Source organism: Nothoprocta perdicaria, unplaced genomic scaffold (genome assembly GCF_003342845.1).
Source record: "Nothoprocta perdicaria isolate Ctin4 unplaced genomic scaffold, notPer1 scaffold_94, whole genome shotgun sequence".
NCBI classification, from domain to species: Eukaryota; Metazoa; Chordata; class Aves; order Tinamiformes; family Tinamidae; genus Nothoprocta; species Nothoprocta perdicaria.
The window spans coordinates 1594183-1612423 of NW_020456243.1; the positions used below are offsets into that span (position 1 = coordinate 1594183).

Here is an 18241-nt window from a genome sequence, read left to right on the forward strand (position 1 = left end):
AAGAAGAATCAGCTTGCTAGCAGCTCCCCTCACTTCTGAAAGTAATGAAAACATCCTTTCAGAGCAGGAAGCTGCGAAACTCATGTAAATGCAAAGCACAGCTTTATTTATTTTGTAACTATTGAAGTCTGAAAGCACTGAGTTTATCCAGCCTTTCCATGGTAATGACATTCATATACAATGCCAGAAGCAATCTCTGCTCACCTTAGCTTATTAAAAATAACTTGTATTGTATCCAGATGACACTCTGATATTTAAATTTCAGGGAGGAAGCACAGAAAGGTGCTTCCTTTCTGTGGTAAGAGGATAACGATAGGAAGGAACTGCAGAATAATTAACAGTCAATGAGTTCTTTTCTCTTTTCCAATACCCAGCAATTAGCCAAGATTCCCTTCAGGGATCATATTGTTCTGAAATCTCATATAACACAGATGAATCCAAGCTCATAAATACAATAATTTCTCTAGAAACTGTATAGGAAGAATTGCACACCCAGATAACGGTATCATGTAGGTCTAGGACTGCCCATTGCTGCTGGAAGGACTGTGTTTACAAGTAGGTACCAGAGTCATTATGTTCCCCTCTCTAAACAGAGTATCACTGAGCCTATTTTGAAGCAAAATTATACTATATGCCTCAGATACAGACACAATGAATCCAGGGCATCTAGGCTGAATTTGGGCTAGTTGGATCAACCCAATTCTCCACGCATGAAGACAAGCATGAAGAGAATGCTATTTGTAGGAATCCTTTTGGTAACCTTTAATAATAGGACTTGGATAATCTACACAGTATAATTCATCTTTAGATGTGGACTCCACTGTGCTCATGAGCCAAATTCTTGCATTTGCCTGAGTCAAATGGAATTCCAACTCAAGATGGGGATGCTAAAGCATTTCACATGAAAAATAGTATCACTGAGCTCTTGGAGCACCAGCTGCAAATCTGCCTGTTCCAGAACTATGCAAAATAAATGCACTTTTCACTTGCCCCAAAATGTTTACAGTTATACATGTTTACATTTTTTAAGAAGTCAGACATATACACTGCTGTTAGTAAATTATTTTGTGATGAAGGGCCTGAAATTGCCTGTATCTGAAAATATTCACAGAACAGTATTCTCATTTAATTTTAAGGAAGGAGCTGAAGAGTGCAGAACTACTGGAAGGAAATGTGGACACTTTGGTTTCTTGACTAAGGATACACTTCAGTTATGGTTTTTATTAATGTTATTATGCTTTCTGTACATGAGATCATGGAGCAAAAACCAGATAGTTGTTTACTTCTATTCATCTACCTTTCTAAATAATACTTTAACATTTCCCCTCATAACTCAACATGATAATGTGACAAGCTAGTACCAGACTATGAAACATATTCCTGGCCAGCCTCTCACTTTGACTGCAGGATAATTTAAGATTGATAAACTACTTTTTTTTTTAATTATTATTATTTATTGTGGAGTACTGTTTGTCTTATCTAGTGTTGTAATGCAGATCCAAGTGCAAATAAATCGCTGTAGTTGTATGCATTCTTCAAAAAAGTTCATATAAGTAGTTCAGAAAGCTAGATACAGTCTGACAAATAGGTTAACTCTTCTGAATGAAGAGAAACAGAAAAAAAATATCTTAAAGACTTTGACTTTCTTACGTGCTTCTAAAGAGACTTACAGAAAGTTTCATACACTTGGAGAGTCTGCAGTATTACCTGTCTTCCTTTTCTTGCATCTTTGAATGAGCCTGGTAGCTGTGCTCTGTTTCCTTACAAGTATCCACGGCATCCAGTCTTGATGCTTCTGTGTTATTTCGTAGTTTAATGAGACTATTTCGCAATCTTACATTCTCATGTCCCAGTTTGTAAAGGGGAGCTGTGTAGCTTCCATGCTTTTGATTAGATAAATCTATACTCTGTGAAAGGAGATAAAATTCTCATTAAATAGGCATTATTTCACAACAAATGTATATTAATATTTTCAGCAAGCAAACCTAAAGCAATGTTCTGTGCTAAAGACGTAGCTGCCATATATAATCATGCAGCACTTAGAGCAAAGCAATGGAATTGCCTCTAGAAGAAAAAAAAAAATTTTTTTTTAAAAAGAGAGAGAAGGGATAACAGCCTGTGTAGCATATTAAAACAAATTAAAATTTCTCAGCAAACAGTGCATTCAAAATATTATTTTTTTTTTAAATTCATCACTTGCTTTGCAAAACCTATGACATAAAAGCAACCAAAACATCTCAAGCTGTAGATTTTTCAGCTGTATTSCTCCTCCCAGTGATGCTGCCACCAGAAATAACAAAAATAATCAGAAATTCATTACTATACTAGAATTAAGGTATATYTAAAGGCTCAATTTACTAAGTATGTGGAGATATTCAGGCTAGGTGTGAATGAGCTACCTGCAGGTTTAGAGGCAGTAACCACATCAGCTCAGCACTCACTGTGTCACAACATGCGGCTTCCAGGTCGGGGGCAGCCCACCTGGTACCCAGCTCGGGATGCTGGAACACAGCAGCACCTGCCCAGGCATCCCAGGGCTGGGAGAGGCCCAACCACTGTGATGTCCAGAGGCAAATTAGCTCTGGAAGTTGGTCAGCCAGGATATCTCATTCTGTTCTTGCACTATCCCCCTTCCATGGAGTCCATCTGCTTTAGCTAAGTCAGAATTCTGCCTCGCTGACAAATACTTCATTTCACAGTGTAAATACATTCTTACCTAAAGCATACTGCCAGTCATAAGGAAATATCTCAAAAGACTTGTCAAATTCTGTGCAATAGGCTAAAAAAATCCTTTGCATTTTATTAGTGTGCTTGTATGTATTTGAGGGTCTGCATTATTCTTTCAGAGACCAGTAATTTATGAAGATTCAGCAGCTGGTTTTGGTGTATCACTAGCAAAGCGTGGTGTGGGTGGTTATACCTTCACCCAACAGGCACAACCTGTGCAAAGGCTGGTCCCTTTCTTGTGCCAGCTGCTCTGATGCTATCTCTCCCTATAAATCTTGCCTTGCTAAGCTGGTTTTTGGACAATAGGATAAGGAAGGGTGTTACGGAAGTGACAAAAAGTATAAGAAAATGAAACATTTTGCCAAAGAATAGCAAGATATGGCTCAGCTATGTCTGCCAAAGCGACAGCAGAGGGGCAACAGTGCAAGGAGGGAGCTGAGTCCCCTCAGCCTCTAACAGCCAGACCAGAAGGAGCAGAGTTATCCTGGCATGAGCCCCTCAGCTGGGTTACCCTGTGGCCCTGCCAGAGGGATATGTGTATCCCTGGGTATATCTGTGTATCCCTGCCACTATCCCCGTGTCCCTGCTATTGAAACCCAAAGGGGCTGCAACTTTAACGTCCGTGATCCTGAATGTTTAGATCCTCAGAACACTCCAGTGGAGTAGGAAAACACTATTAGGTCCCCCAATGTATCACAGTGGTATCTATAAGTGGATGTTACTGTTGCGGTTAAAAACCACAAGGGCTGCAAGATTTCTTGTCATACAACAATTCTCTGTCTCTGGGAAGGATGTTGTTGTGGAAAAGAATGAGACACCCACACAATAATAAATCACAGGTAAACATATGGATGGATGTATAGGTAAAAGATCACTGGGGGAACCTATCTGCCAGTTTGAGGAAATGGAATAATGTGACTTTTTCTTCAGGCATTTGTCAGTTTACAATAAACAGGCTATGAATTCCCCCAAGACRTTCTTACAAGCAACATTTCTGTCTCTTTCTAGCATCAAATACAATAGCTATAGATGGTCTATGTGTAGGGGAGGTTTTAAAGCTGTTTAGTGATAGGCAGTGTTGTAATATTTATACCTGCTCTTATTCTGCATGATTATGTGGCATATGTTTCAATAAATTAATTTAAACTAGCCCTTCTTTGAAGAGAAATAAATCCTAAGCTCTGAAAATAAGCTGGCAAATGTTATTGGCATTTCTTACACTAATATTTAAATGTCATAACAACAGAGAGCAAAGAAATRAAAAAAGGACATCTGCGAGAATTATGACAGTAAAAAACAAATATTTTGTGAAATCAGTGAAACCACTACAAGGTAAATGTCCGCACAATATCTTTAGTGTCTAGACAAAGTTATGGAAAATTTTACCTTATTACTGTTAAGGTCAAAACCATTCCTAGTCTGTGGGCTATGCGTGAATACCACTTGTTTCTGATTATGCTGCACAGTTTTGGGATGGTTCATACAGTGGGATTGCAGCAGTCCATGGGTTTGGAGATACCCGTGGCCCTCTTATTTTTACCTTTTATTTTTACAATCTAGAAATGTCTAAATCTGCAAGSACCTCAGTCTATATTTTCCAGAAATATAAGAACTTACCGTGTATCTTTTACACTCCTGGTTTTCCATCATCTCTTTTAGATGTGTGTTTTCAYATTTGACAGCTTTGTATCTGAAATCCAACAACTGGGGAAAGATCAAATACTTAGTTACAACTAGGAGCAGATTAAATTCTTAGTTGAATTCAAACATACTACAGTTAACTTGAAAAATGAGTATAGATATGTGCAATKTTAATATTGTACTTTACTCCAAACTTGCAAAATGAATTGTGTAACCRCAAATTTTACAGCTCTGCTGATTAAAACTACAGCAAGAGGAGTATTTTTTTTAGCAGTTAATACAAGTCATTATCAGTACCATGGGGCAGCATGACCTAGGCTAGTTTTGCCTGCTTTCGTACCTGTTGTTTTGCTAACAATTTGTCTTTTATCTCTAACTCCATTTTTAACTGTCTTTCCAGAAGACTAGCTTTCTCCATGATAGTTGCTATAGTGATCTCCTTCTGATGAAGCTCTTCTGTCAGGTCAGAGATTTCTGTCCTCATTCTTTCCTGCTCAGAGCAATGGGACTGCTCCTCTTGATAAAGATGGTCTCTTATCTGCAGCAAATATGTTTCAAAAGAGAAAATGTTGTGCTGTAAATAYGATTGCATTACTTGTCATCAACTAGAGACTTTTTTTTTTTTGCTGTCTGCTTCCAGGACACCAACCTTATAACTAAATCAGATATTTTCGAGATTTTATAATAAAGTCAGAGCACATAGCTTTATTTATTTTTATGTGTTCTTGCAACCATCAGTAGCTTTTTCCATTCCCTATTTAATATTAAAAGTGAACAAAATAACAAGTATTTTAATTAACTTTAAAAAATAATGTAATAAAAATAATGTTAACTTCAATAATTGGGATTTATGACAAGCAATACCCACACAAATGTTCACTAAATGTACCTAAGTATCATTTACATACTCTTAAATTAATTCAGGCTATATTAAAAATATATTAAACTAAAATAATTTAGAGAATCTTTCATGAGAAACTATATAAGAAAKAAAGAGTTTAATATGGTAGATCATTCTGGGAGAATTTTGGCTGCCATTACATGTAAAAATTAAGGTCAAATTATCTGCACTGTATTCTAACCAAATAATTATCCAAAGAATCAACAGTGATTATTGTTTTCATAATCTTTCTACTAATAACAAACAATTTAATATGACAGRATTTCATCTTACATAAAAAGTATAACTACAAAACCTAGCCTAGCTGCTTTTGCACTATTTTAATTTCTCACAGTACTGCGTGCAACAGTAACAGATGGTATTTCATTTTTATTTATGCAAACTACACAAAAATCCGCGAATTGTAAACAAATAGATGTAGATGTGAAAATCGGAGAGCTGCATCGTGACTGCCAGGCCAGATCTGCAGCAGCCTCCAAGCCAGCTGCGTCCAAATACAGATGTTCCTACTTACACCACTACCCAGCAAAGCACAACGTGCCTCTAAGCAGAGCTCTTGGCATCCTCTAAACCAGTAGCATTTTGACCTGGATTTGTCACAGGGGGTTGTATGAGATGACCTGCTGGCATATCTTACATATGAGACCACCTAGAGCCTACCACTTACCTTCTGCAGCCTATTTATCATCCACGGCTGCAGAGGGCTGATTAAGGTATTACCTGAACCACAGAGAATCAAGAGTATTGATTGTGCAGCCACTCAGTTACTTCCAGGAATACAACATCTACATAAACTCTTGCTCTCCTTCTGTAACTACAATATATCCTCCTTTCCCTCTCTTATGCATAAGCACATACCCAAGGTCCATATTTTGTTCTCTACTTCTAAAATTCTGTATTGGAGTTAAGATCCGAAAAACCTGAAGAATATGAAATACCTTGTTTTGCTCTTCTTGTTGGCTTTCTTGACTTTCTGCCAATGCTAAAATCTCCCCATTTTGATTTTCTAGTTGCTTAGTAAGTTGTGCACAAGATGATTGATGCCTTTAAGCAAAWAAACAAACAAAACCGTGAAACATGCAGGAAGCTGAAGCTTGCAGTATCTTGTTCTCACTGCAAAACTAGGGAGGACCTGCTCTCTGATTAAAAAAAAAAGCAAAAGATTTGGCTAAGCCAAGTTGGATTTGGGGATATTTTGAGAGAGTAACGTTAATCTAAGTGTGTTCAGAATGAATTTTGAAATGTTTTGTAACTTAATATTTCATATAATCTCAAATAGCTGTGGTAGAATATACACCTATTAGATAAACAATAAAAAAGATCAAGATTTTACTCAAAAGAGGTTAGGGAGAATCTTTATCACTCTATTTCCAAAACATTTTAATACCAAGAAATGGAAAGAACTCTTAAACTCATCAATAGAAATAAATGAAATAAATTTATTTGTAAATATTTAAGTACCTTAAAAACCTTTTAACAGATGTAGCACCTACTACCTGAAATCTTGTCATATATAATTGCAAATGAAAACATTAATTCAAAACCAGAATCTGATATTTGAATCTAGGGTATCTTTTTAAACAGATGCAGTTTAAATCAAACAGAAAAAAAAAGTTATTACCTCAAAACTTAGCAATTTAAGATACTTAGTAATTCAAATACTACCTTTAAGACACATACTTTATTTGAATTTCGTGCATATCTTTTTGCTGTCTGATCTTCAATAATTCTGTGTGCAGCTGTTGGCATTCCAGCTGTATCCCTCTCCAGAGAGCATCCCGTGATTGCAGCTCATTTTTCATCTCTGAAAAGCCTGCCTCCATGTTCTAAATAATAAATATACAAATACATAGGTAAATAATATGAGACAGCAGTAGCTCAAAATGCTATATTTTGATACTTATTTTCCAACCAACACCTAATTTTTCATATTTGTACAAAACATGTATGAAAGAAGTTAAAAAATGCTTCTATTTTGAGTCATATTTTTGAAGAAAGAATGACTTTGAACAGGTTTTCTTATGTTAGGTCCTTCCTCCAGAAATGTCATTAAAAAATGTGATATAGAACATTTTTTAGCTTTTACGGTGTTCCAATGTATCAGGTCGTTAAACTTCCATAAGGAAACCTCCTCTAGAAGTTCTTCATCATAACAAATGCCTGCAAAATACATCATTTGCTTGTTTCTATAGGCTCTAGACCCCATTAGTATGCTTCATATGCAACATTTAATGCCATAAATAATGTGCATTTTTGTATTTTCTTAGTAGCATTTTCACCTCTATAAACTTGAAAACTGGGAAGGGCAGGATTAGATGTAGGTCTTTGGTAAATGTTGCCTGGCACCTTGGGGTTGATGTGTACAGATTGATGCATTTAGATAAAAGGTACGTGCTCAGTGTCCTCCAAAACTAGTCCTATGTGTATGGACATAACTGCTTATTTAAATGGACATCATCAAATGTTCAAACAAACAAAAAAGATTTTTCTATCCACTCTATTTCACCTCTTATTTCTGAATGAGAATGTGATAGACAACTTAAAGAGACATGTTATATCTGAAACCATAAAATCTGAATTCCTATAGTAATGATGAAAAATATGCTACATATCTACTAAAGATACAACTTAAAAATATAACCCACAAATAACAAAAGTAGCAACAATCATTGCAATAATAATAACCAGAGAAAGTTGACTTCCTACTATCCAACACCCCAAACATAATGYAAAACACTGTTCAAGGTAAAAGATTTTCCAAGGATATCGATTCTTTGCCTTTAAAAGACTACACTAAAAATGCTAGTATTTTTAAAACGTCTTCATCTTATTTCATTCCCAAGTTTAAAAGCAAAAATAAAGCTTTTAAACTTTCAAAAGACATCTCTCAAAAATAAAAATAAATAAATAAATAAATAAATAAATAAATAAATAAATAAGGAAAATGAATCCAGAAAGGACACTGTGAGCAAGGGACTTCAAAGATTTCTGTCCCTTAGAGGTTTTAGAGCCTCATATTAGAATGACCTTCCTTCCAAGGGGCCTGTGGTTTCCCTTTGGCTGCAAGGGCTGCTGCAGAGTTTTTGGTGGGGACTGCACATACGGATTCATTTATCATCTCCTTGGCTAAATTAGGCTGAGAGAGTGCTTTAAACTCTGAAATACATCCCTGGACATATTCAAGGGCAATATGGCTTAATAAATACTTTAAGTGTCTGCAGGAACTAGCCTATGATTATCATCATGCCATCTACATTTAAGAAATACCCATGATAATACTCATATATTAGAATTTAGGGGAGATATTCCTCTGATTTGATCCTGGATAAAGGAAACATTGTACAATGGTGTGGTGGAAGCCGGATCACCTGTGGCAGACTACAGGCACCGAACTTATTGGCATAAAATGAATTTTCTTCTGTAATTTATAATAATAATAGGAACAAGAGCAGCCACAGCTGTAACAGCAATAATAATTAAAACACAACTTCAGGTCAATAGTTTCACAAACTATCGCTTTAGAAAAATCGTTTATAAACATGCTACATATTATTTTAGGAAATTTCCATTACACTTAGTTTAAATACTAAGATGAAAATTAATTGAACCAGAAAAGTTTAGGCTTTGTTTAGAAAACTCAAAATGAAACGTTTTTCCCCAGAAACTGTTTTATTTCAACTTGAAAAAAAATGCACTGATTCTTGTCTTTTCTCCTATGAAATTTTGCTTCAACTAGCCCATCAGGCTGAATACCAAAAGGAAGTCTCAAAAAATTTCCTGATTAGCTCCTGACTTAACACGACTCAAAGTTGTTTAACTTTCTGGAGCTTATGATTGAATTTCTATATAAATTAGCCTCCAGTAGCTAATGTGTGCAGACCTTCAAGCACTAAGTGTGATATTCTCCGGGTGCCTCTCCTGTACCTGCATGTGTGCCTGCAGTTATGTCTGTCAGGCAGGTTAGGGGAACAGCTGGCAGTCTCTGCACCTTCTAAAATTAGTAATTCCTGTCAGCCAACCAACGGTCTCTCTCTATATTACATTTTATTRTTACTTTCTTGCCAATTAATGGTGCAAGAACAGTTGGAAGTTGTCATAGGCACAAAGCCACCTGGGGCATAATAGTGGCCTCCCATCTACTGCTCCCTCCCTCTYCCACACCAGGCCTAACTACCCCCTCCAGCCTGCACTCCTTCACTCCAACCTGCTTCCTCCTCCACAACAAGCCCCATGTATTTTCACCATTTACTTATTGACTTTACCTTCTATTCTACTTACAGCTTCTTCAGTGCTTCCAAGAACTCCTGTTTTCCATTCAGGCATCTCCAAAAAAATCTTCTTGCTTCAATGTTTCTTTGAAGATGGCTCTCTCTCAATGCCACCTACCTTCTCTGTGTCCTCCAGCATCTACCCCCTGCATCTCCTACAAATGCCATGTTTTATTCTGCTCCACATTCTAATCCCTTTTTCTAATCAAAGTGATTCTAACTACTTTTATGGCAGCCTTTAACAGATCCCAGAACAGAATTTTCTAGTTGCACATCCAATAGAAAGGAATGTATATCGCTGACTTGCCTATAGGTAAACTACACACTAACCTAATGTGCAAATAAAATRTCACATGCACAAAACTTTGCTGTTTTGACTGGATTAAATCAAACTCTAYCCCATATATCTTGTTATAAAGTATATCAGAAATATATAAAAGTATGCAACTTTTTAAGGTGAACTCCTAGGAAATCAATCCTTCAACATTAATTCTACTGTAAACACAGAAGAGGAAAAATGGCATTACCTGGCACTGTTTTTGGTATATTTTTAGATCCTCCTGGAGTCTTAGGTTTTCCTCTTCAAGCTTATTCCTGTTTATTGCTATTTCATTCACAGTTGCCTTTAGCTTTTCAATAATTAATTCATCCTTTTCACTTCTGGGCTGGATGGAGGTAATTACATCTTCCTGGTTTTGTTTTTTACTGCTTATTTGGAATTGATAATTCTGGGTCTGTTTCTAAAAAAGCAGAAAATTTTCTCAGTGAAATTAAGTAATTCTTTGTACATTTTAGGACTAATCCATTTCTACTAAACTCATAAAAGTATTTCCATCCTCTTTACCACCATTTGCTCAGGAAAAAAATGGCAGAATTGGAATAGTGTGCACGCTATTTCTTGACTGGGTATTTCCTTTTCAGTCCTGAAGTTCCTTACCCTTATTGAGAAATACACTTTAGAAACTTGTAAGTGTGCAGAATTTTTCATGTTTTTTTTCTTCTCTGCTGTATACTTCCCCAGTCCTAATACAACCTTGAATGTGAAAAAGGTGATTATGATGACCTACTCATAGCAGTTAACTATATATAATAAAAATATCAGATAAATGTTTCTCTTTGATATGTTGACCCCAGTAAGAGTTGTGCATGTATGCCTCAGGATAGGTATTAACCTTTGACTAGAAATCTAGTATTACATAGTTCATGTATAAACAACCCAGTTATTTATTACAGTAATCGTACTTTGATATCATTATCTATAATCTTGGGAAAGGATTATATCCACATTCATCATCTTTGGAAGCAAAGTCATACACTCCCTTCAGTTCCTTGTACTGATTAAAAAAATCTGAGAATCAAAACTACAGGAAATTGGTATTGGTGGGATTTATCAAATTACAGGCATTGTGAAGAAACACAATTACTATGGTAACTGCATCTGCTCTTTAAAAAATAATCCATATGGATTCATCTACTGGAAGATTAACAAACAGCCATCATCTTCCAGAAGAATAAGAATTAGCTGAAAAGCAGCAACAAAATAAATTCTGCAAACCATAATCATGTATAGAGTTCAAGTTGAGCAAGAAAATTTATATTAAAGACCAACAGGGTACCATATTTTATTAATGGGGACTGCAAAAAGGTGTGCTTTAGACTGCTTCTAATGTCACTATGTTCTCAGCAATTCTGTAGGCTGAACATCTAAGCAGAACTGATCACTGGCTGCATATTAAACAGAGAACCTAGAGAAACTTGCAGAAACTTTCACTGAGTTAGCAGGTTTTAAATTACAGTTTTCTCTCAAAAGCAGGAAGATACTAGTTGTACCTGAAATAAATTACATTTCTCTGACAGTAATTTTTGTTGAGCATCTAAATAAATTAGATGATTTTGATAGATTGTCCCCTTTTTATCCCATTCTCTCGATTTTGCTTCAAATTCCTGAAAGACAGCAAAGCAAGGTTATAAAATATATGAAAAATTACTTTGTTCCTTAATCTATATAACTTTGTAATTTGTATAGTTTTAAGAAAAATATTGTTCTGTAATTAATATATCAGCTTTCCATAATCTTGGAAAGAAGACAAAAAGAACAAATATGTAAAATCGCCATCTTTTCCTTACACACACACACGCACGCACGCACACACACACACAAGCAAATACAATATAAGGAACTGTTAATCTAAAGCAATTGGAAATTAAATATAATCAATGAATCAAGATAAAACTATTTAATGAGACCTTCATTGGTGAAGATCTTAGGGACCTAATTCATTATGACAGTATCTCAGTTTAACTGGAAGGTGGTTCCCATGATTTTAAAGGCGTTATACCACTGTAATTAGTAGGTAATCTCTTAATCATCAGGCAATTTGACTGTTTTTCTTCCCTTGTTTTTTTTTGAACAACTGGGACAATAGCTACAGTGGGAAAATATTTACTTATTTCTCTCTTTTCAATTCCTGATTCTGATGTTTTTTCACCTGAATTCATCAGGATTACACAAAGCTGAATGAACAAGTTCCATTATAATCATATTTCTCTAGTATAGTTTCTGTACTTATATTTCTATTAATATTGTTTTTGATTTTGCTTTTAAATCATATTAGATCATACATGTTCACAGAAGGTATCCTACCAAAAAAAGTAGGAAAACTCCATAATTACTAGAGTTGTTACTCTTTTGGAGTGAAAATTAACAAAATAACAGTATATGGTTTTACACAGTAAAAAAAAAATAATATGCTCTAAGAACTCATTTTCACAACAGACTGGTCTCCCAAAGGTAGATGATTCTGTATAGCTCTTCAAAACTTTGTGCTCCTTGAATTAGAAAAAAACAAAGTTTTAGTTGTTGAAACTAACTTAACTGCTTTCTAAAATGGATTAACACATATCTTCCCATAAAGCTTTCTAAATATTTGCTTTGGCATTTTAAACCAATAAAAATCTTCCCATTTTACAAAATGTGATTAAAAAGAAAAGGAGATTCAGACTACTAAATGAGTACTGCAGGCTCAAGGCCTTACTGCTGCACTGCTGAGCTCAGATTTTCAACACAGTAATTATTTTCTGAATACTAAAATTTGCTGAATATATTCCAAGCACTCATTTTTCATGCTGCATAATTAATCAAATGATAGCATTGTGTTACATTATTTTCACATTTTAATCTTGAATAAGGTCACTCTCACATCCGCCGGATCCGACAGCTTCGCAGTTGTGATATATTTAGTCAATGACGGATGCACAACCCATTTATTATTCTTGTAGGAGCAGATGTTGACAGTTATGCTGAGGCCCCCAATTTAGTACCTTCTGTGGGACTCCTGTGTCTGCAGACAGGGATTATGACTCAATGCTGTCCTTAGCATCTTGTATCTTCTAATTCTCCACTCAGGAGGCTGCACCCTGTGGATTTTAAGTGCCTTATCTGTCCTCACATACTGCCTAGGGAACCAAAGTACGGAGGCCAAGGCTGGGGATTGCCCCAGGCACACAGGTGCTGACAGAGATGTGCTCTAACTATCAGCTTTCCAGGCCTTCCTCCTTTTTCTATCTTATCTATCCCTGCATGATAAAAGTTGTCCTGAAATCTATAAAACTTATAATAATGTAGTATATACCCTGTGAMACCTACCATATCCTGCATATGTAAAAATTCTCATGCCATAATAGCTGATACTATCCGATATACATCTATTCATCAGAGAGGGAGGAAGTAACACTTATTTATATTGCATTTAATATACACTGCATTTAATATACACATATATAAATAAATGTATCTAAAAGTGTAACTAAGTATATATTAAACACTTATATATATATATACACTGTTTATATCTATGAACTGACTTACCTGTATTAAATAATAAAAATAATAAAAACTCTTGCTTTTTGGACCAGGAACCTGAATATGAAATGATGTGTCTACTCTGGTAATGTGAAATATTTTTGCAGAATAATGAGAAACATAAAGTCTATGAATGTAAAACACAATTTAATTTTAAAGACATTCAAATTAACATATGACAACAATATAGTCTCACCTCCAGTTTTTTGGTTACATTGCTCAGTTCGAATGGCATCTCAAGGCCTTCCACACSTTTCTCTCCACTTTGAACCTTTTTTTGTTTTAACTGGTGTAACTGTAGCTTTTCATAACTAYGTATCAACTTCAAGAACTAAAAATGAAAGCAGACATTAACATGCAGAAGCCACCACGGACGACCACATGGCCAAGCATAACTTTAAGCTAAACTTGGTAATTGTAACTTAAAGCTCTGATTGCTCAACCAACAGAACAAAGCACCAATGCCAAAAGTAAATTTCCTAGAGATATGTCAGACTAAGCTCTTAACACAAATGCTATGTAATTGCTCGTTTAAACACAAGTTCATTTGAGAATTATTTCATTTTGCTCTTTTTTAATGGCACTTCTGGTTTTTACCCAAACAGTTGCTTCCTCTTCCATGTTTACAAGAACTGTTTTACACTTGTTTACTGCCATCTTGTGTTGACATTTTAAAAAAGTTCTTCAGGAGCCAGAAAGAAAGGTTATTGTTACAAGACTTTAAAGGAAGGTACCACCAGAAGGAAGCAGAGCTGGAGAAAACTGGTGAGGCTGAGGGAATTAGCTAGGGGACACAAAAGGGGAAGGTGGACACTCACAGGTTGGATAGAGCAGAAACACACATGGGCTGGTTGCTGAAATCTTGCTTTGAACAAAATAGTGGAGAAGCTCCTGATAGCAGAGATGACCCTGGAAAGTCAAGGGCAAGGGTGTTGTCAAAGAAAACCCTGGAAACCCAGGCCTGAGGAAAGTTAACTGAGAGGCTTTGGGAAAGATGTTGACTTCTAAAGAAGCTTAGAACCATGAATAAAGACCACATCTCTTCTTGTTTGGTTTCTTTAAAGCTAGGGATGTTATATCATATCCTCTGCAATAACTAGGGCTGCAATTTAAGAAAAAAAWAAAAAAAWACTATGACTCTATCAGGAAATTGTTTGTCTAACCAAAAGAAAAACAAACCCATAAAAGCTCTATTTTTGTTAACTGCTCAAGCTAGCTACTCTCTGKTAAAGAAAGTACTTCCATATCAAAAAAACCCACAGAATTCTGTTGAAAAAAATAATTGTGKTTTTCCTTATTTTAGAAACATTTTATGCAACTGAGAATTCAGGACATTAAACAGGAGGGCAGAAAAAAGCAGAAGTGAGTGGCTGAGTGGCTATGTATGCCAAGTATGTATGGACATTCTTAAGAATCAGAAATCCAAATGTTTGGGATAAAGGCAAAAGGTAAAGGACTCTCCCAGAAGGTTCTGGTGGTCTGAGCAGTCACTAAAAGTGAAAATCCTGGATGGAGGGATTGCCAGGTATATGGAAGAAATTATGCCAGTATGTGGACGGTTAGGGAGTGTCATACTCCTTTAAAAATAAACCCMTGAAGAGTGAAGAAATAGTATTTCCTCATGGCAAAGACTTGGAAATGGACATGGGAAAGTAACAACTCAAAATCAAACGCTTTGTGAAAAATGACCTGGAGTTTCAGTTTCAGAAACAACAGTGGAATTCTTGGCATCAACCCTAAATGTGAAAATAGTGATTGTTAAAGAGAGAAGAGGATCTAAGGTGYAAAGAAATATCTCAGGGAATGTGATAAAAGATAACAAAAAAGAGATCTGCTGTCGTGTGGGCGATGGTTTTGCATTGTGAAAGGCACTTTGCAATTTAAACCTAAAATGTAATACCTATCTTTTTCAATTGTCTGATATTTAGCTTCTCGGTAATCATGCTAAGATGTAGGTATCTTTCTTTCCTTTTTTTTTTTCTTTGTAATTTATTGTGTAAACTATAAACCAGCTTTTGTTTCTAGCTCCTTTCCCAAATGATTAAAGGTGTTAATTACAGGCCAAATAAAACATTCTCAGTTACACACAAGTTGTTTGCCAAGCAGCATTCCATAATTAAATGCAAACATAAATTAAAAAAGATAAAAATCAAACAAACTTAAAGGATAAATTATACATTTGTGGTTTGATAGTGTGACGGATATGCTCCTTTCCCAGCTCAGCCTGGCCTGTACCTTACACGCAGCCCTGTTCAGTTGCTAACCACCAGCGATTTATCTAATCCTGGTAGGCGCCACCATTCTGATTTCTTCTCCCACTTAGACTCAACATAACATTCCTAAAGGCTGCATCCCAAAGGGGCGGTAAGGCTAGTGAACTAGCCAATGGGCCTCTGAAATGAAAGAATGACTATAAGTCAATCATCTTATCCTATAAATATGCGGACAGCCCGAGAGCCCCTTGAGCTCTCCTGGCATGGCAGCGGGCTGCACAGCAGGATCTCCCCTGGAGCAGGGACGCCTCTCAAGGTTACTCCTCGAGGTTGAGAGATCCCGCTTTCCACGACAGATTTGTGGTAAGTGAACACAGCGCRCTCTCTCTCTTTAACTTTACTTTGTAACTGTGCACAAGAACCCTTAGTCATAAACCGTGGACCAGGTCTGGGRCTAGGATTGGATACAGCTGCACCCAGACTCCTCTCAGAAGGAGCCTGSAAAGCAAGAAGGTCCAATCTGAACCTCGTGACTCAATGGGAGGGTATCCCAAGATAATTGTGTATTATCTTGAGCCCCCATGCAGTAAATAATAAGCGACCTTGCCATAGAATCTTGTGAAACCATTGTCCATATTAATAAATCCTATTATTATTTCTTTCATACGAGTGAACTGCATTTTTGTCACTCACCCCTGCCACCACTTGTTCCGTGATAGACAGACTGTGAGTAACTAATGTCACCAGCTCTGAAAGAAAATCATGATTTCCAACCTGGGCAATCAAAGCCAATTCTACCACAAGTGTGATTGGACACTTGACTTGGAAAATTTTATAAGACAAAATCTCTAGGAGCAGAAGCCAGTAAAGAAAACAGCAGAAGGATAAAAAAAAATAATAAAAGAGAAATGTACACTTGTCTACATTAATGTGTTAAAATCTGGGGAACAATACAGCCAAAAGTTCACTAATTCAGGTTTGTGATTGGAGTGGAAAATAAAGAAGAAATAAATACAGGCATAGAGTAAACATCCTTTATATACAGCCAAAACAAATTTACAACATGAATGTTTGAGGTTACTCTGTCAGGAAAACTCTCTTCTCTTGCATAAAGCTAACAAGCCATTTTAATGATCCCTATAAAGCAGGCAAACTAAAATCAGAGAAGTGTAAGGCAATCAAAGACATGAAAAGAACAGTTTGTCTCAAAATTTCTAATGTGCAGTAGAGTCTTACGAGCATGATGCTAATGATCTGATTTATTCATTTCACTAAGATTTCAAGTTATTAGTCCATAGTCAAAAAAAAAAAAAGTCTGACTCCAGGACCGTTGCCTTCCTGGACTGTCACCATCCATCCCAGGGTCCATACATGTTGGTACAGAAATGTTAGCCAGGTTGGAAGATGCCGTCATTGGCATTTGCGTGACACAATTTACCTTTCCCAAATCACAGAATCACAGAATGGAAGGGTTGAGGTTGGAAGGGACCTCTAGACATCACCTAGTCCAACCCCCTGCTCCAGCAGGGACACCCAGAGCACAGGGCACAGGGTGGCAGCCAGGCRGGTTTGGAAGATCTCCAGAGAAGGAGACTCCACAACCTCCCTGGGCAGCCTGTTCTAGGGCTCTGGCACCCTCACAGGAAAGTTCTTCCTCATATGGAGATGGAACTTCCTGTATTTCAACTTGTACCCATTACCTGTCACTGGCCACCACCGAGAAGACTTTGGCCCCATCCTCTTTACACTCTCCCCTGAGGTACTTACACATGTTAATCAGGTCCCCTCTCAGCCTTCTCTCCCCCAGGCTAAACAGGCTCAGCTCACTCAGTCTCTCCTCCTACGACAGATGCTTCAGTCCCTTAATTATCTTAGTTGCTCYACACTGGACCCTCTCTAGAAGCTCCACAGTTTCAAAAAGGTGAATCTACTCTACATGGAAGATCTTTATACCGCCAAGAGAAAATAATGAAATCAACTTTTTTTCTTACTTGAGATTTCAATGCTTGAAGCTGGACCTCATAATTCTGAACCATTTCTGATTTAGTTTTCTGTAAGTTTTCCAGCTTCTGTTGAAGTAGTCCCACCTACAGTTAGAATAAGCATTTAATTTTACCCTTGCCAAAGTGTTCAAATATGCACATTTTTCAAAGTAGTTATTTGAAACTTTGAAAGTAGATTGTGGCATAAAAGATGAATGTTAAAAAATAAACTTATTTGATTAATATTAAAACCTGCACACCACAGACCCATATTGTATTGAAATCAAATTCCAGATTTGAAAGTAAAAAACCTTACCTTTGCTTATGTTATGATTTAATGCTAACACTACCATGGAAGACCCTTAGGTGAAAGCAGTTCTGGCCAAACTTTATGAATAAATCTCTGGCCACCAGTATGAAAATTTCACTTGAATGCCTCATGTAATCACATATATAACTTTCAGTAATTTATAAGCCCATTCCTGGGAGATACTGTAGGCTCATTTCAGTTCTTTGAGGTATCTTGATACCCCTTTGAGACATCTTGAATTATCTGATATTTGCACATAGATCTGAGAATTAACACAAAGAACATGCAGAAAATCTGTACTTTTCTGGAGAGACAACAGGACACGAGGTGGAATACA

General features: G+C 36.4%; 1 protein-coding gene across 1 annotated transcript in view; it reads right to left on the reverse strand.

Moving 5' to 3' along the window:
• DEUP1 (deuterosome assembly protein 1) overlaps positions 1-18241 on the reverse strand; it is a 34547-nt gene that overhangs the window by 13488 nt on the left and 2818 nt on the right. The window contains exons 3-11 of the mRNA XM_026052958.1: positions 17604-17699; positions 13596-13730; positions 11368-11481; positions 10065-10277; positions 6950-7095; positions 6208-6313; positions 4709-4906; positions 4345-4431; positions 1708-1907 (exon numbers count right to left, since the gene is read on the reverse strand). Coding sequence (XP_025908743.1) covers positions 1708-1907; positions 4345-4431; positions 4709-4906; positions 6208-6313; positions 6950-7095; positions 10065-10277; positions 11368-11481; positions 13596-13730; positions 17604-17699 — 1295 coding nt within the window. The remainder of the gene's footprint in view (positions 1-1707; positions 1908-4344; positions 4432-4708; positions 4907-6207; positions 6314-6949; positions 7096-10064; positions 10278-11367; positions 11482-13595; positions 13731-17603; positions 17700-18241) is intronic.